At 34.4% G+C, this 25396-nt stretch overlaps 1 protein-coding gene and 1 long non-coding RNA gene across 4 annotated transcripts; both read left to right on the top strand.

Annotated features, from left to right (window-relative positions):
- On the top strand, positions 3488 to 6653 carry LOC109725861. Its single transcript, XR_002220352.1, has 3 exons — positions 3488 to 3498; positions 3865 to 3922; positions 6200 to 6653. It is a non-coding gene; the product is annotated as an uncharacterized LOC109725861 (long non-coding RNA).
- LOC109725734 lies at positions 17857 to 24667 on the top strand. 3 transcript variants are annotated; one of them, XM_020255053.1, is made up of 9 exons: positions 17857 to 17996; positions 21614 to 21972; positions 22062 to 22106; positions 22187 to 22260; positions 22338 to 22600; positions 23268 to 23336; positions 23455 to 23513; positions 23626 to 23727; positions 24380 to 24667. In XM_020255053.1, exons 2-9 carry the CDS (start codon positions 21726 to 21728, stop codon positions 24517 to 24519), a joined length of 999 nt encoding a protein of 332 aa, XP_020110642.1. In that variant the 5' UTR covers positions 17857 to 17996; positions 21614 to 21725; the 3' UTR covers positions 24520 to 24667. The 3 variants fall into 3 exon arrangements, with proteins under 3 accessions (XP_020110642.1, XP_020110643.1, XP_020110644.1); XM_020255054.1 differs by having other exon boundaries at positions 17866 to 17996; positions 21688 to 21972; XM_020255055.1 differs by having other exon boundaries at positions 17867 to 17996; positions 21700 to 21972.

The raw sequence follows: 25396 nt of genomic DNA, 5'->3' as shown, positions 1-25396 counted from the left end.
CCGGCAGCACGCGGGAACGGCGGGGGACGCGCGCGCCGGGTTGCCGGAGGTCGCCGGGGCCGACAGGAAGGCGGCACGGCCGAAAGGAGGCGTGATCGCAGAGCTTGAGCCGGCTCGGTCTGGGCTGACCCGGGTTGGCCGCAGGGAGCAGGGGTGGCTCCGGCGACGCTCGGGGGTGGCCGGGGCTGGCGGGGGAGGACGCCGGAGATGGGGCTCGGCCAGGGGACGATGGGGCTCGGGCTTTGATGTTCCCCCGAGCACAACGATCGAAGATGTGACAGGTCGGGCTAGAGGGGAACCGAAAGAAGGTCGGGGTGGCTTTTCCGGCGGCCGGAGCAGCTCGCCGGCGGCCGGGGCGTGCGCACTGGTTGGGCAGGGTGGAGCTGAGGCGGCTGGGGCAGCTGGGGATGATTAGGGTTAGGGTTTCCTTTGTGAAACCCTAGCACCTATATATATACATAGGTGTAATTTGCAAGGAACCCCTTCAAAGTCTAATATTTGTAGTCCAGCCCCTGCCGATGTGTGTAACTTGCGCGTACGTACCCCAACGATCGAAATCTCGCGAAATGGCGCATAAAATATAAGGACTTTTCGCGATTAATTGATTTTGCCAAATTGACCTCTCCGCGGACTTTTCACGATTCCCGAAGATCTGTCCATCGAATTTCCAAACGGATTGCGCCAGCGCGTTCAGCACGACTAGGGCATCGAATCTAGCATTTTATTTCATCTGATTTGGACTTCGATCAGCGACGAAACCTGCCATCTCTATTTTCACCATATAACCATTTATATTAATACGTGTAATTTCAATCAAATCCCTTTTTCTCGACAACCGTGCATCAGAACCCAATTCCGTCAGTGCCATTGGGTCCAGAATGGTCGAGCTGTTCGAAACGAGCTAGTCCTATATTCGGAGTTCAATTAACGTGCACCAGAACCCTTCTCTAATCATTGGCTCATCCGGAAAACCGAAGTTACTATTCACTTAAGTTATCGGTTCGGGTCGCGTAACTTCTCCGTCTTAGCTCATTTTCTCGTGAAATTTGACGAGTGCTTTAGTAATTATATTACACACAAAAACATCGTCAACCAAGGGTTTAATTTTATTTTCCAAAAATTTTGGTTATTACACCAATTGTAAAAATTGCCCAAATTCAACGGGATTTTCAGACCAGCTTAATTAATTGAGTCACACTTTTTCAAGAATTGTAATGCTAAATTGGCCGCATCAATGTGTTTGTGCTTCTCATTTCAACCTTAACTACAAAAATTAAATATATATATAGGATTTGCAAAATCAATTAATTAAAATTGGGGTGCAATCTCCTGCTATAATAAAATTAGAGATGAAGACAAGTTCCTAAATCTAAATTTGTCTTTTTCTCACCTTTTCTGGATTATTCCTATATATGTTACAGACCTTTGGAACGTTGATTTTGATTCTATATTACGTGACTCTACAGTATTATAAAGCAGGAAAAAAAAAAATACAAAACAAAAAAAATTCTTAGCACGTTTTTGTGTTATTTTATATGCATGTTTTCATCAAAGAATTCGTCCATATTTCTCGATGGTTAATTAAATTGAATTTGGTAAATAACAAAGTATCAGAAATTAAGGGTAAATTACACTTTCGGTCCTCAAACTATGAGGCGTGTGACACATTAGCCCTCGAACTTTAATTCGTTGTAATTTTTATCTCGAACTATGAGGTGTGTGACACTTTATTATTTGAACACTAACTAGTTATAATTTCTGGCCCGAAATATGATATACGTGGCATCTTAGCCCTCAAACTTTTTTGACTTATAATAATATCGTAGTTAACAATGCAACAATAATTAAAATACTATATTACTCCGATATTAATAATTCATCAATACTCATTCAAAAAAATAGGTTGTGTTACTTAATTGCAACAATCCAGGAAATTGGAGGACTGAAATGTCACATGCCTTATAGTTTGAGCCAGAATTTGCATCTAATTATATAAAGTTCGAGAACTAAAGTGTCACGCGTTACTGACCGTCACTAGCGCAAGTAGTAAAGGGTTTGGTGATTGATATTCGAGGTCCAAAGTTCGAATCCTATTTGATTTATATTTCCAGCTAAGTTTATTTCTAAATAAAATAAACGAAACAGATAGCATGCTATCTATCTCTGAAAAAATAAAGTGTCACGCGTCTCATAGTACCCGCATACTATCTATCTTTCAAAAAAATAATGTGTCATGTGTCTTATAGTTCAAGCCAGAAAATATAATGAATTAAAGATCGAGAACTAAAATATCACGTGTCTCAGATTGAGAACCAAAAGTGTAATTTACACGGGAATTAACTCTAAACTCCCTTAATTAGCTAGGCCTACTACATATAATTAATCAAAGTTGGACAAATAGGTTATTTAGTATTGGGGTCAAGATACATATATGCAGGGATATTTAATGAGTTCCTTTTTTGTTGTTTATTTTTGGAAAAGGTAAGATATATATATATATATATATATATAGAGCTAGGCTGGTATACTATCGGGAGCACGGAGGCCTCCGTGCTACCAAGTTGTTTTCAATGATGCGGCTTCCAAATCGACGATCGGCTCCGTTAGATTGATTTACAACTATTAAAAGTATTTGAAAATTAAATTTCTTAATTTTTGCAATCATTTGGCTAAGTGATTCAAAAGTCTCAAAATTGACAATTTAATGGTAGATTGATGGCTTTTGAATTTACCAGAGTAAAACAATCAATAGAGTGAATTTTATAGAAAAATTTCTTTCACTATTTAGAGTAAAATCAAGTACTCTTATCTAACATTCAATCTTTATCATCTATTATTATGAAATAATTTATTTTCAGCGTTTTATTTAGAATACTATGGTTGATAGTGTAAATGATTGAGAATAAATTATGAAATTTAATTTTCAAATATTCATAATATGGATCAATCTAACGGCCGATCGTCGATTTGAGCCGCCATCAGTGAAAAAATGTAGACAGGAGGCCTCCGTAAGCTACCGATGTAACATGCCCTTTCTATATTATATATATTTATATATTAATATATTATAACATCTATTAATCCCGGGATTTCAAGCTCTTTCAAACTTTTTTAAGAAGAGATGGACACCTCCTCTCAAATTATTTTACAATAATAATTTATTTAATTTGAGTTTCACTCCAATTCGATACGAGGCGTCCTCGCCTTTTTTTTGTTTTTTTTTTTTGGTTGTTGCCGTCCCGCTTTCTCTTCAGTTTTTTTGTTTTTTTTTTTTTTTTTTAGGCTGCTCTGCCCTCAGGCTGTCATATGGATCCTTTCGCTACTTCTCTTCTCATTCTTTCACCCTTCTTTCTCCCTTCCTCTCTAACCTGCAACATGGATTCGGCTCGCCGCTCGCCTCAACGTTGTCCACGTCGGCGCCTCCGTCGAGCGCTTGCACGTCGTCCACGCCCTTGCCTCATCGACCCACGTCGCCCTGCTACCTGAGGGGGTTTATATGTAAATTTTTTTTTATGCAAAATCTCTTTGTTTCTATCGTATAAAATTTGTCTTCAAATTATTATGTATTTAGCTTTTTTTGTTCTCATATGATGGAATGTAAGGATATTTTATAGATTTTCTTCATAGTTGTTGAAAAATTTTGCACTTCATACTTACATATAAGTAGATAAAACTGCAGGGGTTTATATGTAAATTTTTTTAAACAAGCATTCTTTTGTTTCTACAAGTTAAAATTTTATCTTCAAATTATTATGATTTTTTTTTATCTTTTTTCTTTCTTCATTTGATGGAAGGTAATTTTATACTGGAAAGAATGAACTATATGGATTGAGTATGGATACTAATCTAATTTTATTTCTCTAGGTACAAATTGATTTGGAAACAAATTTATATGGAAGAGATATGAAGTAAGAATATAGAGGTGAGCCTTTATTTCATCCTCTCTAGCCATTAGGAAATTTCATTAGTACTTTTATATCTTCTATATTTGCATATTACAGCTCTCAAATGGTTGTTTCTCATCATTTAAGGGATTGCTTTGTAGAGCAACTTTTGACTAACATTCCATGCATGCATATATCTTGGTCTTACTTGGAGTTCGCTACATAAATTTCTTGATCATACGAAAGACGCAAAAGCTACCAAATTAGCACAAAAAATATTAAAGCACCAAAAACCTACAAAGACGCAAAAAATTATCCACAAAAGCACGAAGGGAGGAGCCAAAATAGATTGCTGTTCGAGTAATTTTTTTTCTTTCCTAGAGTTGAAACCTCGCTCTTTTTCAAATTCTCTCTAATTCCTATCGAAAAATTTTGTTTCTCGCTATTCAATTATGTTTTCCTGCATTTTTTCCAAGTTAAAATTATGCTTGATGTGGGTTCTTTTTAACTTTTTTGGTTTGTAATGTACCTAATTATGGCTGCAAATAATTTGTTTTTTTTTTCTCTGGCTGAAATTTCAATTCACTCAATTGTTTGCACCGAATTGCTAAAGTTATTAATTTTGATGTACATGTAATTTACTGATGCAATTTACCGATGTGTGGTGGAGAACTTTCATCATATAATATTTTTTGTATGACATCACTTCATTTAATATGCTCGGCAGGTTAATTAATGAACAAAATTTTGATTCCTCAATCTATAATCATGATGAAAATATTTTTTGCTCTTTTTTTAAAAAAAATGAAGGATCATTTTTTGTTTTAGAATGTTTTTATAATTATCTTTTTCTTTTCTTTCTCCCTTTTTGTTCAATCCCTTGAATCAACAGTGCTTTGAGCAATAGAAATATGAAATCTTTACTTTGCAATAGTATGTTAGAAAGAGAAGGGATTAAAGTTATATGAAAGCCAAATCCTGAAATGAGTTTGGAGCTCTTTTTATATTTTTTGGGGTAATAAGCCTACCTTATTAATGAATATTTATGTTCCTCTTTTACAATCGTGAACCTTTCCCTCTATGCTTCATATTGAAATTTATTATTTTTCATTTCTTTTCTGTTAACATGACTTTTTCCTAGGTTTAGCGGAGCATGTAAGCTAAAGTAATTTTCTTTCTCTTCTCTTTGATCTGTTGTCCCTTGGATAGTCTTTCTTAAAGCTATGATGACATGGCCCCCTTCTCAAAATGGATTGTAATTATCTGATTTGGGAGTGTTGATTTAGGATACATTTTCAGACTTTTAATTATCCAATAGATGGCTTGAATATATTTGGACTGTCTGTTCCTTTGTGAACAACTATTTGTAGCCTTCAGTTATTTTGCAAAATAGGCTTTGTTATGAGCTAATATTTTGACGTATGAATTTGAGCTAATGTTCTAAAAAAGATTGCTCATTTTTTGTTCCTTCTGTCCATTTCTGCTACCTTCGTGGGTTGAGTTATATAAAGTTTTCTTGAGGCCCCTATCACTCTTTGATATAAGCAGGTGATAATAAGGACCTTTTCTCTTCTACTCACACATTTTTTCTTTTTAATTTTTTCTTTTTTTTTTGAATTACCAGTCAAGAAAGGCATCTGAAAGGTATAAGAAGATGGCTCGCCTTACAAAAATCGCTGTAGTTGCTGGACATTCACAAAATTTGAGCTATGTGTCGATAGAAAAAGACTTTCCTTTCTTTTTTATAAATTGAGTGCATGGTTTACATAAAAAAAATTTTGGGCTTTTAATATTTTTTTCATTTCTCTTTCTAGGTTCATGGCATATGGAAATATGTGTTATTTTTTATTCGTTTTTCTTTAAAATGTATATCTTGGTTTGCTACATAGAACTATATTGGGGATTTTTCTCCTTTATATTAGCCATTGAAAAGATGTTTGTTTACTAATTTGTTGGTATTTCTTCTTTTTGTGTTTTACCCTGACTTTCTTATACTTGCTTTATTTCTTCCTAAAATATGGTGAAGTGTAGAATTCTTCTTAATGTTTGTTGGTATTTTTGTGTTCTTTTGAGCCTGTTTTGCACTTTAATTCTAACATCGTGTGTGTCTTTAACATTGTCTATTGTGAAATATTATTTACTATAATGCATCTTTGAGTCTCCTAATATTTTTATTAGGTTGTGAGATTTTAGAGATTGAAGGTGCCATTCTCTTAAATATTTGCTAATTTACTTTTCTATACATCTATTTATTAATTTTACTGTCTTATTTTCTCTACTTTTCGATATTTGTTTTGGCGTATTTGTGAGTGCAGTGTATTTTGCTGTTAATGAAGTTGAACAATGTATGAGGTAGAGATGAGCCCACTTTGTCATCCCACTTTGCCGTTCTCCTTAGTACATCATCCATGCTCCTTTTCTTTCGCAGGATTTCTCTTTTTTTTCTCTGTGGGGAGGGAAATATGAGGAAGATTTGGTTGTTTTCCTTTGTATATTCAATGGAATACCAATTGAACATTTTTCTCTCCTCAAACTATGCTCTTGGGCAACAGTAGTGTCAAAGATGTTTATGGCCATGTTGCACTCGGTATGCTTTGGATCCAAACAATAAAATGTTCATGACTCATGCTCATGCTCATGCTCATGCTCATGCTTTGGATCCAAACTATATAAATTCCATTTTTAAATCCTTTTCTTTGATTTTTGTCATTTTTTCGGCTTCTATAACTGATTCATGAATATTAATTTTCCTTAATTCTTTTGATTTTATTACTATGACATCAATGAATATTACTACGACATATCAAGGATTTTTATCTGACTGAATCTAATCGATCGATCAATTGAGTATTGAAATTAATGTATTGATACTGTATTTGATATTTTTAGTCTCTATAAATTTTTACTTTCATACTATTTATCCGTAGCAACGCACGGGTTCCTGCACTAGTATATATATATATATATATACTAATTGAATGAGTTCGTTTATTCGAATCTGATCCAATATCTTAGTGCGGTTCCATGTTGGATTCGAGTCCCAGAAGTAGTAGTAAATGATAGATACATACATATATAATACATATGGTTGGACCAGGGATGCATCAGCAAACATGACTAGCTATTTCATTGTTTGCCAAAAATAACAGTGTCCAAAATAATGTCTCCCTTGGTTTCTCTTGTCATTTTTGCAAAGGAATTGAAGGACATGGTGAGGAGGAGTTGGAGATGCATATATGGCCATGGCTACTATACTATTATGAGTATTGGAGCCTTCGTACTCATAAGTTATTTTCAATGATGAAGCTTCCGAATCGACAATCCACTCCGTTAAATATGATTTAGAGTATTTGAAACTTCTAGAAAATAAATTTCGTAAATTTTCGAAATCATAATAAAATCCATCAAGTGGGTATGAAATGAACGGTCAAAATCAAACGACGTCCGAAAAAAGGATGATCGGATCCTTCAATTCAAGATCGGAGTTATTGATCTTTATCTATGTAGTGAATAGAATTTTCTATCAAAAATTCAACAAATTCCGATTCTTTTACACCTTTAAACTAGCAAGTATCCCATACCGGCCGTTAAAAATTGTCAAATTTGTGACCTCTTGATCGTAAGGTAAATGATGTCGAAAAATTATAAAATTTGATTTCTAGAAGTTTTAAATACTGTAAATAACGTTTAACGGTGTGAATCGTCGATTCGGAAGCTCTATCATCGAAAACAACTTATGAGTACGAGGGCGATTGTACTCATAATAGTATAGTAGCCGGACCCTGCATATATATATAAGTCCATCACTATACATTTAGCATCTCAATTTGAGGATGCATCACATCATTCGTGTACAGCACCATCTCAGTCAGGTCATTGATCGATATGAACTATAGCATGAGACGCCATAGATAAAAAGATTACAGTAAAACAAATTACTTATACTGATGCAAAGTGATGTTAATTTGCTGGCATTAAAGACTCCGAACGAATCCAAAAGTTAAATTTAAAAGTGAAAGATAATCATCTCAAGTATATATAATTTAGAGATCGATGTCTATCATATATTTTAGCCTATCTGTATCTGATATACGAGACTATTATATATACATATATATAGAATTGAGTTAGAATACCATCGATAGCAAACGGATTCCATTGCCACCCATTTGTTTTCGATGATGGAGCCTTCGAATCGACGATTGGCACCGTTGAATATGATCTTACCACTTAAAATGTTTAGAAATTAAATTTCAAATCTTTTCGACATCATTTACCTAATGATCAAAGGGTTTCAAAATTTATAATTTTAATAGTCGATATGAGCCGTTTTCTATCAATGGCAACAGTGGCACCTAATAGCTTCTTTACATATGTTGTGACTAGTTAGAAAAGATCTATGAATGAGTTTACATTCCTAAAGAATATTGTATCGATGGCATTGCCAGAAGGATTATACGAATTGATGATAAAAGTAATTTAGTCGGTCATCTTATTTTTTGTCTTCTTTTTATAAGATAAGAATTTACATGATGACGATACCAGATGATATATGACAATACCACATCAAGAAATTACTACCTTGTTGATGCCCGTTGTATGACGATGCATGAATTTTTGAGTCCATATCACGGTATTAGATATCATCATGAAGCATGAACCCCTTCTTACTGAAATGAGCTTTCTAGTCTTCGTCATTCTTCATTATGTTCAAAGGTTGAATGTGCTTTTAGAATTCTAAAAATTCGGTTTGAGATTTTGACTCCACAACCTTTCTTCTCTTTCACCTCTCAAGTGGATCACTTTTACCGGATGATGTTAGAAAACTAAGAAATTCAAGATTATGAAGTGTAAATAGCATAGATCATGTTCAACGATATCAATTATTGATATGAATGTCCATTTACTGGAAACTATGTAGAAGTATGCGCCACTGTTCACTTATAGAAGTATTCTAGCTTCATTTAAAAAGAAATGAAGGGCTTCAATTGGGACTGCAGGTAGAGCATGGTACATGCAGACAGAATGTGTGATAGGGATATAACCCTCTAATAGTCCTACATCATATGGCAAAAGTGATTCTGATTAGGATATATGAGGCCTACACGCTAGTAATAAAAACTAATTTTAAGCATTTTGGGCCGATGGTTTGGGTTCAATGAATTATTGTTGCCAACGAGTTATTGTTGACAGAAATTGTGGTATCAGAGCCGAATACGAGCTGGAAGCGTGACGGGGCAAAGTGGTACACCAACGAATTTGATGGGAGCCACCTTTTGAACTCGTAGGAGCCACGTCTAGAATCTCACATCGTCTAATAATTCTGGTGTGTAAATCTGTGATCTTGGTTTGGACCTGACGATGACATTAGTGTCTAAATAGGGAGAATTTGTAACGTCCCAATAATTCTACATCGGATGAAAAAATAATTTTGATTAGAATATATTAGATCTACACGCTAGTAATAATAACTAAGTTTAAATTTTTGGGCCAGTGGTTTGGGCCCAACAATTTACTGTTGCGAGCGGGTCCGATTATTGCAAGCAAAGTACTGACTTTTGCTGCAATGAGTGATAACATGTTCTTCGTGTTGTATTGATTCAATTAAAATATCATTCTATAGTCCCACTAAAAACAAAGAAATATTATATCCTTTTTCTACAATATATTTAGGTAAAATAATATTAGATGTCTTGATGTCCCAAGTATCAATAGGGAGAATGAGATTTTGGCAAGAAAATACAAAAAGAATTCACTTTGTGCTTTTCACTCTATTTTTAAAAGATGCTGCTTGGAGCATTTTAATATCAGACGTTTTTAATCACACTATCTAGGTAAACTTTATTAAATAATACAACAAGACCATATTGGCCCTAAGGCATCTATTTCTGGTCATACTCTCTAAGGGACCTAAATTTAAATTTTGACCTTTGATCTTAGAATTCATTTATTATTATTATTTATTAAGCTCATTGGCATGTAACATCAATTCATTCTTAAAACCTAATCTAGTAGTTCAATGATTTTTTAAGAACATATTTATGCAACTGGCCAAGGACTACTTTACTATTGAAGCATATATGTTGCATAAGATTAAGTTGGTCGGCATACAATTCATCGATATTTTTTCTGATACACATAAGAGCCAACAAAGGATAGAAAAGTGAAATGATATATATCACATTAAGCGAAAAAGGATTCATTCTACTATAGAATAGCTTTACTAACTTCTATACTGTATTTTTATGTTTTTCGAGTTCTGTAAATGATACTAAGAAATTGATCGATCTTGGGGTCACAAATAGAAGTTATACAATGATCTTCTCTCACATGATCAAACTTTATTTTTACTAGTTCCTAAAGCACTAAAGATAGTACTGGTCATCAATTTTTTTGGTGCAATTACAACAATAATAAGACTATAGTATTAGATCCTTGTGCTATATAATGATTGTATAGTATTAGTAGCCCTATTTTATTTAATTGAAGGTTTATCATGCAACTAAAATGGACATAATAATTATTCATGTTCATTGTTTCTTCATGCTTGTCTAGAAGTTAGACATACCACACGGATATTGATTGTATATATTAATTACTGCACATGATTCTTAGATGCATTTAAATATCATAACTTATAATCTTATTCTTAAATTTAAAGGGATATAATGTTACGCATTATTATATTTACTGTTTGAGATATTGGAGTAGAAACAAATTATCGTAACTTTATTTTTAACTATATATTATTATGCTATTATTTTTTCTTTTGCCGATTATATAATATGGGTGAGAAAAGGAGAGAAAGGAGAGAAGAAGGAAACTCAAAGATATAAAGATAAGTGTGACGCCCCAACTTCCCAAGAGATCACCCATCCTAGGACTACTCCCGTCCTAGCACGCTTAACTCTCTTAACCTCTTAGGCCTTGCCACCACCCCAACTTCCCAAGAGGTCACCCATATTAGGACTACTCCCGTCCTAGCACGCTTAACTCTCTTAATCTCTTGGGCCTTGCCACCACCCAAAATGCTTAAGCCGGGTTAAGAATTTAGTCATATTATATTTCATATATAGAACTATCTGGGGTCTCACAATCTCCCCTCCTTTAAGCCCTGACGTCCTCGTCTGGCTCAGACTCACAAGTACCAGGCGACGTAAGAATCGTCTCACTAGCTCGTCATTCAGACCCTGGCTCAGCTGAGACTCATCTCACACTTCCGGCTGGTAATTGGCTCTGATACCATCTGTGACGCCCCAACTTATCAGGGGGTCACCCATCCTAGGACTACTCCCGTCCTAGCACGCTTAATTCTCTTAACCTCTTGGACCTTGCCACCACCCAAAATGCTTAAACCGGGTTAAGAGTTTAACCCTATTATATTTTATATATAGGACTATCTGGGGTCTCACAATAAGAGTGAGACAAATTAATTTACTAATTTTTTATTAAATAGAAGAGAATTACAAACTGAGCTGATTCAAACCCAATCTCTTGGACCTCTTTTATATACCTCTAACATTAATTATAAAATTACTAACTTCTTGATTGACAAACCTAACCCTTAGACTCCCTAAAATATTTAATTCTGGTTGGTAGGTCCAAAACGAGAAGAATTACGAAGAGCCACAAAATATTTCGATATCTAACCCAAAATTTGCATCATATTGAAATTAACTTCATTGAAATTATGAACTATTAGAAAGTGCTCTGAGTCTAGTTTCTAATGTATCAAACAACGTTCAATTTGGATAATTCTAGAGAAAGTTATAATTAAAAGATTGAATGGTGCATGCGCAAGTTGACTAGGTCAATCTGAGCATGAGTGGTGCAAAAGGACTTGTCCACGAATCATCATCATTTTCTCTGTAATAAGCTGACAAATATTGAATATTAAAGGTGTGGGATGAGTTTGAATACCAAGAGGGAGCTTAATCCTGTAGGCATTATCATTGATGTGCTTTAGAACTCGACACAGGTTATAAGAACCAGTAGGAAAGCGCTCTTTTTTTAAAATAGACCAGTACAAAGTCACCTTTATCGAATACCTGTGTGAATCGATGTTGATAAGCAGCTTCCTTATATGCTTCATTGCTTGTTTCTAATTTGCTTTTTACTTCTTCATGAATCTTGCTTATAATACTAGTGAATTCTTCAGCGTTCATATTTAGTAACGATATAGAAATACTTGCAAGATTTAGATAGTTAGTTGGAACTCGCCTATAAAGTATTCAAATGGACATTTTCCGGTAGAGCGATTTACCATTCAATTACAGGTATATTTAGCTCTGGGTAGCACTATGTCCCATTGCTTAGTTCTCCTTTAGGCGAGACTCCATAGTAAATTATCCAAAGTTCTATTAACAACCTCAGTTTGTTCATTTGTTTGAGGATTGTAAGCGCTACTAGTGTAACTTGGTATCCATTCTACTCTATAGACTTCTCCAAAAATGGCTAAGGAATTTTACATCTCAATATGATGTAATTGATTTTGGGATTGCATGATGCTTGACTACCTCATTAAAATAAAGATAGCAATGTAAGAAGCATCCATATATAGTCTTTTTGCAATGAATAAAATGAGTCATTTTTGAAATGTGATCACGACTACAAAGATAGAGTCAATACCTCTTTGCGTCTTTGGCAAACCGACTACGCAATTCATACTAATATCTTCCCAAGAAGCTTTAGGGGTTGATAGAGGGGTATAGGCACCACAATTTTGAACTTGCCTCTGCAAGTTTGACAAGTGCGACACCTCACATATTGATTCACATCACGATAGATAGTAGGCCAGAAGTACTTCTCTTTGACTAGAGAGTTGGTCTTCTCCTTTCCAAAATGTCCATCCGAGCCACTAGAATTAATGTAATTCTTTGATGATGTATTCTCTTAGAGAACTTTTTGGGATGCATAATCGTGTGCTCAGAAGAGAATCATTTATGATGTAATAGTTTTCATAATGTCCTTCTCTACATTTGCTCCAAATATCTCCAAAATCTTCATCGTGGTCATACATCTCTTGAATACCATCAAAACCTTCTAATTGAATATTCATAGTGTTGAGAAGCGCCACGCGACGGCTAAGAGCATTAGCCCGCCCCTTGGTTGCATCTTCCACTCTTATGTCATAGAATAAAAGAGTACGCAAAGGATAGCAAAGCACTTCACTAAATTTTTTATAGACCAAACGGGGGAAAAAGATTGCAGAATGCACAATTTCATGATCAAGAATGTGGAAACAGTTGTATAAATCCCAACAAATCGAAGAACCTTCTTTCCAATAGTCGGAAAGAATCATGTTGTGTGATGGGTAAAATGACGGTATAATTCAGATAATTTTTATACATTTTACTAAAATTCATATTTCAAACTTTCTATTAAAAATATTATATCGAATAAGTTATTATTAAATATCTCACTACTATTCCATTTTCAAACTAGTGTGATGTTGTTGCTGTATTTGTTGCATATAACCGGTCTACAGACGACGTGGCATGTCCGGTCCACATAACCGCGTCTTTCTTTTTTAGACTCTTCAAATTCTAACAACTCCAACTCCAACTCCAACATTCGTTTCCCCCCAACCCCTCGTCTCCTCCGACACCTCGATGTACCCCGCAATCTCCTCTCCTCCTCCCCCTCATCCTAACCCTAACCCTAACCCTAACCCTAACCTCTCCCTTTCCATTCCCAACTCTAACCTGCTCCTCCTCCTCCTCCTCCTCCTCCTCCTCCTCCTCCAACCCCACTCTGTTCCCCCATTCTCTCCGTCGAAGCTCGGGCCAAGCTTTCCATGGGGTGCACCCGGTCCAAGCTCGAACCGGATGACGACGACGTGGCGGCAGCAGCGGCCGCGGCCGGGGCCGGGACGAGCCGAGCGGGCGCCGCCCCGGGCGCCGACGTTTCGGGTCGAAAGGGAGGCTTCGTCGCCGCTGCGAGCTCCTCCGCCTCCCGAGGCCCAATGTGGAGGCGAGGAGGAGTCTCCGGAGACGCGAAGGGACGAAGGGGACGCGGAGGGAGAGGAGAGGAGTGGGCCAGGGTTAGGGATAGGTTAGGGTTTGTGGGGATCGGAGGAGAGGGGCGGAGGAGGAAGAGGACGATCTACCTAGATCCCGAGCTTTAGGTTTTACTTCAAGACGACGCCGTTAATGGATCGGGGTAATGGAGACGACGACTCTGCCGGGTCAAAGAACGGTAAGGTAACGGCGATGGTGACCTTTTCCGTTTCATTTATTTGCATTTTATTGGAATTATTATCAATTCGCATCGTTAATTCTCTTAAAGTAATTATAATCCGGTAAAAGGAATAAATTTAGAAATCGAAAATGTGTATGCTTTTGTAATTTTACTAATTTGATGGTAATGTAGGCAGTGTAGTTAACGATGCTGCATTTTGAAATGGATATCAAAATATTAAAAGTTTTAAATTTATTAAAGAATGTTTGATTTAGTAATGCCCCTATCAAATTTAACACTATTTTTGACTTTTTGGTAGATTTTGTTGTGTGTGTGTGTAATCTAATTAAATATTATTCTGTTAAGTTGAATATTCTAAAGTTTTTCTATGGAAATTGTTAAATTCTAGCAGAATTTGATAAAAGTTTCTGAGAATTTTTAAGAAAAAGAAAATTTTTTAAGGTTAGATAGAAAAAATAAAAAAATCAAATTAAATTGCGACATACTTTAGGTAAGATTTGCACATTTTAAACTTTTGTTTTACTTTTCATAATTTTTTTTCTGCTTTGTTGATTTTTTAACAAATATGGAGAAATCAAAGAAAATTTCATTTTAAATCAGTAGCACAAATGTGATTTCATAACTCTAGTCTTCAATATCCTCCTTGAATTCTTTGAACAAGTTGGTAATTAAATCTTCGATGGACAATCATGTGCAATTGTGGATTAATGCCAGATAAACCGACGGCGCGAACGGAAAAGATAACTCTCATCGACAAGAGGAGTGTGCGAAAACCTTGAAGCAGATGAGGTATTAAACTTGATTTCCAATTGTTGAAGCTCCATTTATGTTAGAAATTTGTATGTTTACATGATGACTGTGATGTGAGCTCTTCTGAATTCTGAACATGTTTGGAATCAGATTTCGATATAATTCATTTGACTTCAGTTCAGCGGAATTCGATTAATTCAATCTAATTAGAAATGAATGTTTCTGTTTGAAAGAAATTGAAGTTGTATTCAATTCAAGTTCATTCTACTTTTCCTAATATATCATTGTTAATTAGCGGAAAGCTAATATAACTATTTCAAGAAGTTGTATTTTGGGGCTTGTGTATATATTATAATTAACGACAAAATGAATTCTCGCCAATCTAACCTATGATTGAAATTTGGTCATATTATAGAAATTAACACAAAGTCCTTAGAAATCAATTAAATTCCTCTTAACTGATTCCAAACAAGCCTCATGGAACTCTGAATTGATGAAGATCAAAGCATATTTTTATTGACAAGAAAGAACATGTGATTTCCATACTGACTATAGGATATGGAGTCAAGAAACTTCACATTCATGTTCACTTTTCACATTTTTCACATTCTTTTGTATATTCTTTTGTCTTTTTTGCCTTCTTCTCTGCAATATTTATATATTAGTCTGTAAGATTGCTTTATTAATTTATCCATATTTTCTCGAATAAATTGAGATTAAGGGTCTGTTTGGCTCGGCCGCACTATCTTATTTCTCACACACCCACTGCTTAGAGATGATGAGCGCGTTCTACAAAATTACACATGGTTTCATCATTCATGCTTCCACAGGAATCAGAGTGCAAGTCGCAAAAAAGAGAGAGAAAGCATGGAGGTTTAAAAGTCCTCACAAAGAAGAACAGCGACGCGCACAATAATAGCTAGTCGAATCGCGCGAAAAACAGCGAAGCTGTGCATCAACACTTGAATTGTTTACCTTCTTACTTAGAATTGTGACAAGAAAAGTGTACAAAAATGTACATATTTTCTGCCTGCTTCTTATATGTTCCTTTTCTTCTTCTTCCTCAGATTCAGCTGCTTGGGGTTAATCTTTTCATTTTTTCTCTTAAAGCAGTGTTTGTATTTTATTTATCATAACCTCATAAAAGTTGAGAACTCTTTTTTCTTTTTCACTTATATACATAACATGGTAGTTCTTATGAAATGCTTGTAGGAGGGGGCCCTTGATTGTGAGCAGTTGAAATAGATTTGGAATATCTTGTTTACTTCTTATTTTGAAATAAGATTTTTATTCCTATATAACTCCTGTAATTAGTCAAATTATAGAAGAAGCTTTTTTATGACAAATATTAGAGCTTATATATATATATATATATTTAAAGAACTTTGATTGATTTATATATGCTAAAATTTTATTTTACAGAGCATCTTAATTACTCCCACGTGAAAGCCATCTCGTTTTAATGGGAGAAGTACTGTTTCAACATTGACTTTTAGATTGCATTGTGGATTTGTGGTCCAATGTAGACTGTTTAGAAAATGAGGTATTTTATCAGAATCCATAGGACTCATTCTAACAGCTTCGTATGTAAATATTATTTTCTTTATGTGTATATTCCATAAGAAATTCTCTGTTAATAAAAAGATAATTATGAGGCATATGATATACTAAATAATGATTTGCGGTTGATGTGATAGTGATATATTAAAAATTATTATTGATGATGTTAAAATAATTAGGAAAAACTTCAAAAACCCCCCTGTGGTTTCGTGCATTCTCATTTTGCTACCCTGTGGTTTAAAACGTATCAATTTACCCCCCTGTGCGTTTCATTTTTATCTTTTCGGAAGCTTTTTCGTTAATATTTCATTAAATTATATACAAAAACTTCAGATAACCATCTATATTTATCGATAGTCACTTAGTATCCTTTAATTTTAACTTTGTCACTGATTTTAAAAAAAATAATAATAAAATTGATTAACAAAAAGATAAAACGAAACCACAGGGAGGCAAATTGATACGTTTTAAACCACAGGTAGCAAAGTGAGAATGCACGAAAACCACAGGGGGGTTTTTGAAGTTTTTCCAAATAATTAAAATGCTATATTATTGTCGCATCAGTGATGGTATTAATTATTCAATAAATAGGACTATAAAATTTAATTATAACAATACAAATTTTGAGCTAAAATTTAAAATATATTCTAAAATTTAAAGCATGATGAAAAGGCTCTGACATGTCTGTCTTGGAAAGCACTTCTAGAAGCATGCCACAACTGCACCCACCAAGTTTGACTCAAACAATCTATTTTTTTAAATGAATAAAAAATATAAAATTCAAAAAATTAATTGAAAATGGATAAAATTTTAATTTTAAGAAATTAAAATAAAAATAATAAAAAAAAAGAAATTGGCTTGGAGCAACTGCTGGCCACTAGAGTTTGTGATTGCTTGGACAGGCACATCTCCTCTACCAGAGATTTTCTTTTTTAATTCTTTAATTTTTTATTTTTAATTTTAGTTGGTAAATGAATGAAACTGCCTAATTTTGAAAGGCCCAGTAAAATAAACTCTGAGAATTTATTATTATATACCACCACAAAAAAATTCATTAAATTGCGACTAGAATCGTGCAAGTGCTGACGCTAACATGATCTGTACACTGGTTAAAGTTTAATTTGGTATTAAAGTTTATCTAGACATTTTAAATAAAATGGAGCTGGAATAAAATTACATAAGGTTATATTTCTGCGTTCTCAGATATGATTGTAGAAAATATATCATAATTAACTCATCATGATATGTGAAATGTAATATTATATACAGAACAAATATTGTACAGTAGAGGAGACGGAGAAAAAAAAAAAATCAATAAAACCCTTAAAAAAAAAAAAAACGAAAAGGAAAAAAGAGAAAACGAAAAAGGGGAAGGGCAAAAGCAAAGAGGCGAAAGAGGCCAAATCCAAAACCCTCGGATCGCGCCCTTCTCTCCCTCGCTCACTCTCTCGATCTCTCTGGATCTCTCTCAAACCCTTTCCAATCCATCGCTTTGCTCCTTCACGAGGAGGAGGAGGAGGAGGAGGAGGAGACCCCTCTCTCTCAGATCTCGTCGCCATGGCCTCGAACCTCGCTCGCCTCGCCCGGCGCCCCGTTGCCACGGTAAGCTCCCTGATTCCTCCGATTAGAGCAATCAAAGCTCCGATTTCCCCCCTTTTTGGGTCATATTGTGTATATTTTGTGTGTTAATCCATTGTTTTGATGCGATTTAACCTGGTTAGTTTGGTGATTTGGTTGCTATTTTAGTTTGAGAGGAATTAGGGTCCGGTCATGGTGAAATCGCGTTCGGAATAGCTGCGGATCGGTTGCTAGTTCATGGGATTTTGATTTTGTAGCTTCTTTACGATTAAAGCTTCAATTTTGCTTTATAGTTGGGAATCCGTATACGTGGGAGTTGATATCTTTTCACTAGATGATGAATTGATTTTGTGGTATCCAGCTTGAGTAATTCTAAGAAGCAATAGAACTTTCTCCATCATTAAAATCCCTCTAAAAGCTTCTGCTATGGTAAGAGCATAAGCTTGAGATCGGATCTTTTACTTATTTCAGTTTTCCCTCACGGGAAAGGACCCAAACATTTTATTGTTCTTGTTGTCAAAATCGCTTGATTGCTGCTTTTTAGACTAAAGAAGCTGTTAGAGAAGCGGGGCAATTCATGCGCATAATTGATGACAAGTGAATGATTATACACATAGCTTAGAAATTTGATAATTTGATGGATTCAAGTTATTAAGTGAGACCGTGGTTCGAATCTATAATAATATATATTATTATCGATTCTACTATTTTTTTTCATTTAATCAGTGTTCTTCTGTTTTACTATTTCAATATGTACTTGCCTTTTCATGTTTGTTTTTTACAATCTATCAGATTAACCAATGTTGTATTTACTTTTGGCCCTTTTTTGATTTTGCTATCTTAGTATCTTCCTCCCTATTGCTTTTGTTATTATGTATATACTGTGTTAGATGTCGTTTTTGTGCTACCTTGGGTTTATTAATTATCTAGGAATTAATATATATGGATTCATATTTATTTTTTCATTATTGTCAAAATAATCTATCTTATATTAACTTATATTGTTAATATTTATGCAATAATTGCCGGAAGGGCCATCCAATTTGCAAAGACATCCTAGCAAGATATTGTTAAGTAAGATCGTAAGCAGGACATTCTTGAGAAAGTATTTCTTAAATACTGCTTTCATTTTAATTAATTTTTAAATTTTTTATTCTTTGGAGACCAAAAATAGTACTTTAGTTCTTTTTTATATATCAATTTTTGCACCTAAAATTTGCAAATATTTTACTTTAGTCTCCAGATATAAAAATTAAAAATTTTAAATTTAAATTCAGAAATAATCTTAAAATTATAATTTTGAACTAATTAGTAATTAGAATTTTGAATTGTATTTTGAATTCAAATTTTAAAATGAATTTTAAATTGAATCTAAATTTTTATTTTGGGAATGCTAACGCTGCCATCTCCGCAATCCTACACGCGGTCCACAGGGCGGGTACCTCATGGTGGACCGGCTGAGGGAGCCTGAGGGAGAGAGGGTAGTGGACCCCTCTCTCCCTCTTTGTTGATCAATTATTATTATTATTATTATTATTATTATTATTATATATATCTTGGAATTTTATCTTCTCACCACATCAAACCTATTAATCGGAAACCTCAAAATATTAATATTTAAAAATACTAATGCATAATAGAAAAAAAATGATATTAATAGTTATAATAATATACTGTTGTATTGTTGTCCCGCCGCATCGCGCGGGTCCCGTACCTAGTAATACATGATAAAGCAATATGAATTACCTAGAAGATAGGCACCGTGTAAGTCAGCAGTTAACAGGCGGTCGATTAATTTCTTTTTCCTGAATATGCAGTAGGGAAAGATTCACTCACCAATAGCAGATAAAGGTAAAGAGTATGTATTAATAAACAAAAAATAATAAAGAGAGAAAAACAAGTCAACTAAATAAGAAAGTTTACCCATTTTCTTTTGTGAGCTCATTAATGCACTCTTTCCACATTTCATGCATTGGCTTAAAAAGATCAAAGCTACACGAAATACCAGTCATAAGATTTTAAGAAAATGAGAATTTAACAAAGAAGGTAAGAGACAACATCAGAATTTCAACAACTTTCAAGCTAGAAATATCCTTAGGTATCGTTTGGTTCGGGGATAAGCAAAAAGTGACTATTCCAGGGATAGGTATAAATTGAGGTATAAGCGGGGATTAGATCAATTTTGCGTTTGGATGAAAATTGGGTTATTCCTGGGATTAAAAAAAATAACGTTTGGTTAGGTAAGATAGAATAAAGAAGATAGTATTTTTATAAATAAAAAATAATCATATTATCTTCTTATTATATTTGAACTTAACTTTTTAAATTTCAAACTTTAAATTTAAGATCAAATTTAAATTTGATAAATATAAAATATCAAATTTTAAATTTCAAATTTAAAATTTAAAAATTAAAATTTATAATTTATAATTTATAATTATAAACTTTAATTTTGAGATTATAAATTATAAAGTTTAAAAATTATGATTGAAAGAGTAATTAATTATGATTGAAAGAGTAGGGATAAGAGTAATTATGATTGAAAAAAAACTAACTATTTAATTAGATAAATAATAATAAATTATAAATAGATTATTATTTAAATATTTATTAATTTAATAACTTAAATAATTAATTAGCAATTATTAAAAAAATTAATTGCATTAATTAATAATAATTTATAATTATTTATAACTTAATTAGTAGAGAGAATAAGGTAGAGAATATTTTTTCCATCCAATGGTGGAACACTATTCTCCATCTCTAACAGTATTTTCGGAATAACCCGTTAAGAGGAGAATAGTAGTTCTTGGTAATTTTTTCACCGTTTGGAAGAATAAGAAGAATAAATTCCATATTCTTCCTTTATACTTTGAACCAAACATAGCCTTATGGACTACAAAGGATATTATATGATCTCTAGATAATAGAAACATTTACTGCTCCCTACTTCCATCTGTAGGTTCTAGCCAGACGGATCTATCTAATAACCCAACTTCTTAATGGCAGCTTTAGGTCAATAACCTAATTGTAGATTCTTTTCAACTCTTAAGGGTGGTTCATCCGACAGTCAGAAGTTTAGGAATAAAAAAAAAACACTACAAATAACCTCAGTTGCTCCAAATTTGACTTCTCATTCTTACTTTTTCAAGTAAGTTTTCGGCACTATCTTTCAACATGAAGTAAACTTAGCTGTATAATTCAGTTTTTGTTTTGGAAAAATCATATCTCTGCCAATTTGGTTAATAACAATAACCTATGTTTTCCTGGTTTATCAATATCTCTGCCTACCAACCATACGCAGTGCATGTTGAAAACTAATAATTTCCTTGAAGTTAAGCAAAACAATACAAAATAACTGTCAAACCGGTAAAAAATGAAATATATATAATTATATTATATATATATAATTATATATATATATATATATATATATATATATATATAAATATCACAACACACACACAGTTTTCTATCCCGTATAAGATTTACTTGTGGAACTCCTTAAACTCATCAAGTTCTGATTCAAATTTAGATAAAATTTTGGACTTTCCCATTTGATTTTCGTACTTTGTTTTTTCTTTTTTTTCATTAAATTGCTATAAAGTAATACGGTTCGATACCGGTTCTGTATTTTCTAGTTTCTTATCTTTCCAGTCCGGTTAAACGCTCCCGCTCTCTGAGCGCGCGTGCTCTTTCTCAATCTCCCTCGAAGCATCTCATATAGCCGAAGAACCTTCGCGAGGACCTCTAATGGCGTCCGCGAACCCTAGCCCCGTCGTCTCCGACCAGAAGAAGCGCGCCTTCGATGCCCTAGAGCGGAGGTTTGCTGCCGCTGCCAAATCCGATCTCCTCCACGAAGATCACCTCAGAAGCAAGAAGAGGAGCAGCGATCCCTCGCGAAGACCCCAATCCCACGACCCGAAGCGACCCGTCGCTGCCTCCGACGCCACACTCTCTTCTCCTCCTTCAATATCCGATCCCTCTTACTCCATTAAAGGTTCGATTCGATCATAGCCCCTTTTGTTCTAGGGTTCGACTATTCGGTGCTCGAAGAGAATCGATATCGTGGTTTTGGATTCTTCTCAGGAGACTCGGGATCCTCAAATGCCACTCCCCAACGGAGGATCTCAGGTTCTTATTTAATGTATTGTTGCTTTTTCTTACCTATAGTTGTTATACTTAACTCAAAATCCTTCTTTTACGCATTCTAGATGGAGAAACACATCCTGTTTATTCGAAGATCTGTGAAACAATGCACGAAAACTTGCTACAAGCTGCTATTATGGTAACAATGAGATTAAAGTACCTTTTTTAGTCGCAATTGTATCTGTAATTGCATTCCTGTGTTCAAATTTTGTGAAGGATTCGAGTAGAAGGGATGCGGTTCACAGAATTGTTGGTGATATCATTGGGAAGGGCGAAGAAGCTGGGAAGTTTGCGAGGGGAGCTAAGAGCTTAAAATTGGATAGTTGGATTTTGCTTGATAACTATGTTGCAAAGAACGATGGGTTAGCGGACGCCCGCATGAGAGCATTAAAGAGTCACTCGAAGAGGTCGAAGAAGCATATGTCGATGAAGCAACATCGGAAAGTTGGGTCATTTAATTTGCCCAAGGAGTTCCACAAGTAAATCTTATACGGGATAGAAAACTCCTAGTGTATATATATATATATATATATATATATATATTTCATTTTTTACCGTTTCTTGACAGTTTATTTTGTATTGCTTTTGCTTAACTTCAAGGAAATTATGTAGTTTTCACATGCACTGGTATGGTTGGGTAGGCAGAGATATTGATAAACCATGAAAACAGTAGGTTATGTTATTAACCAAATTGGCAGGATATAATTTTTGCAAAACAGAAACTGAATTATACAGTATAAGTTTACTTCATGTGGAAAGATGCACTGAAACCATTACTTGAAAAAAGTAAGAATGAGAAGTCAAATTTGGAGCAACTGAGGTTGTTTGTAATGTTTTTTTTTTATTCCTAAACTTCTGACTGTCGGGATAGAACCACCCTTAAGAGTTGAAAAGAATTTACAAGTAGGTTATTGACCTAAAGCTGCCATTAAGAAGGTTGGGTATAGATAGATCGCTCTGGTTAGAACCTACAGATTGGAAGTAGGAGCAGTAAGATGTCTCTATTAATCTAGAGATCATATAATATCCCTTTGTAGTCCGTAAGGATATTTCTAGCTTGAAAGTTGTTGAAATTCTGATGTTGCCTCTTACTTTCTTTGTTAAATTCTCATTTTCTTAAAATCTTATGACTGGTATTTCGTGTAGCTTTGATCTTTTTAAGCCAATGCATGAAATGTGGAAAGAGTACATTAATGAGCTCACAAAAGAAAATGGGTAAACTTTCTTATTTAGTTGACTTGTTTTTCTCTCTTTATTATTTTTTGTTTATTAATACATACTCTTCACCTTTATCTGCTATTGTTGAGTGAATCTTTCCCTACTGCATATTCAGGAAAAAGAAATTAAGCGACCGCCTGTTAACTGCTGATTTACACGGTGCCTATCTTCTAGGTAATTCATATTGCTTTATCATGTATTATGCTTGGTTTATTTGGTTGCCATTGATTGCTTTAGTTAGTAGTTTATACATGCAAGGAACTTATTTAGCTGTGACAAATTGCAGTTGTTGAGTGCAGAGATGTCACCTTTAAAGGTGTAAGTGGTATTATGATTCGTGATACTGCAGAGACTTTTGGAATAATTACAGAGGACAATCGCTTCAGAGGTACTCACAAGTTCCGGTCAAAATAACTAGCTTAATGTTTTTCCTTTGCGTATCTAAATTATTTAACACAAAATACTGGATATCCTTCAGAGACTACTTTACCTACTATAATGAGCATCTTTTGTTTAGTTATCCATCTTCCTTCATTCTGCAGTTTTGTAATCTATAGAGTATATGTTAGGAATTTGAAACTAATTCCTCTAGCCTGTTGGTGTAGTCTTTTTTTGCTTCTTAGTAGTAGTAGTTTGATTTAATTGAATACGAACACGTGGTTTATATGAATATGACGGAGTCGCACTTAGCTCGTCAAGTCATTACCCTTCACCCATCTTACTGTTGCTTATGTTGTTAGTTAAACTAGGATTACGCGCTCAAGGTGAATCCTACTTCCTTTCCGTAGTTGATCAGGCAACCTAAATTTTCTTCTTTACAATTTGGAAACGAGCTTTTAGAGCAGCTTATCAGTAATCATATTTGGTTTAGGAGAATAAAGATAACGGAATTAAGATGCTGTGGATGCTTTTCAATCTTTTTCCTTCCTTTCTTTTGCAATTCAATTAGCACATGAAAACTTCATAATTATTATATATATGTATTCTGAACATAGTTCATGTTGTGGGAAACTGATAACACATGTCAATGACATCTACAGTTGTACCGAAAATGGGTTCAGTCTTCATATTCCAAGCTGGCTGCTGGAAAATTACAATTTATGGTGACAAACTTTCACCGAAGGGAAAGTTGAAGGAAAGCCGTGCTCGGGAGCAGCTGCAGCATCGTTTGTCAAGATGAAGAATTTTCTTCTCAGTTCCATCTTTTTCCTTTTTTTCCCCCTTCCGAGAGAGCCTAGAATATTGATATATGTCAAGTAATTCCAAAAATTAATCGCGCATATAAAAGAAGAAATTATTCAATGCATAAGGTATAATTAAGTATATAATTCAAATTTTATATTCTTTTATATTTATATTTTTCAATATCAGAAAATATATCGCATTAAGCTAGGTTTTTTTTTTTTTTTTTTTTTTTTTTTTTTCCTTGAGAGAGAGAGTCCATTGAAGTAATTAACTTTCAGATTCTAGTGCAGTGCCCTTTCAACTCCCCGACAACTAATTCATTATCCACGCTGGCTTTAAAATTTGAAACCTATAGTTGATAAGATATAAATGAGGGATAAGACATCTCACGTGCGTGATCCGTAGGGTTGTCAAACGAGACAAACACAAGCGAGCTACGAACTTGCTTGAGATCGAAATCAAAGAACCCGGAAAAACCGGGCGGCTCGTATGTGTTCAGCTACTATAATAAAAATAGTATATATCGATACAAGTCAAAAAAAAAATATTACTCTAAATTACTGACACTTTAAAGTATTCTTATATGTGGCGTCGCAGATATATAATGACACTTTAAGTATGTCGCGTTATAATTAAAAAAAAATGCTGACTAATTACCAACACTTATTTAAGTATTTAGCAAACCGCCGGGATATCTACCCTCACCGACTGCAGCCGGAGGAGGAGGAGAGCGAGGGGCTCTTCGTTTAGAATTTCAGTGGATTAAGTGAGGGGAGAAGGAAGATAGTGATCGATTTTTTTTTTTTTTTTTCTTTTCTATTTGTAATCGGACAACGAATGGGCTGGGGTGGGGTGGTTGAGTAGAGTAACAT

Source organism: Ananas comosus, linkage group 20, assembly GCF_001540865.1.
Source record: "Ananas comosus cultivar F153 linkage group 20, ASM154086v1, whole genome shotgun sequence".
NCBI classification, from domain to species: Eukaryota; Viridiplantae; Streptophyta; class Magnoliopsida; order Poales; family Bromeliaceae; genus Ananas; species Ananas comosus.
The sequence above is the reverse complement of the archived record's forward strand: the minus strand, read 5'-3'. Positions and strand labels throughout refer to the sequence as shown.

Excerpts from the sequence above, each read along its gene's own strand:
- LOC109725734 (XM_020255053.1), top strand. The coding sequence starts at position 21,726 with ATGGCGTCCGCGAACCCTAGCCCCGTCGTCTCCGACCAGAAGAAGCGC. Across the intron at positions 21,973-22,061 it reads TCCCTCTTACTCCATTAAAG|GAGACTCGGGATCCTCAAAT; the intron begins GTTCGATTCGAT and ends GATTCTTCTCAG. Across the intron at positions 23,728-24,379 it reads AGAGGACAATCGCTTCAGAG|TTGTACCGAAAATGGGTTCA; the intron begins GTACTCACAAGT and ends TGACATCTACAG.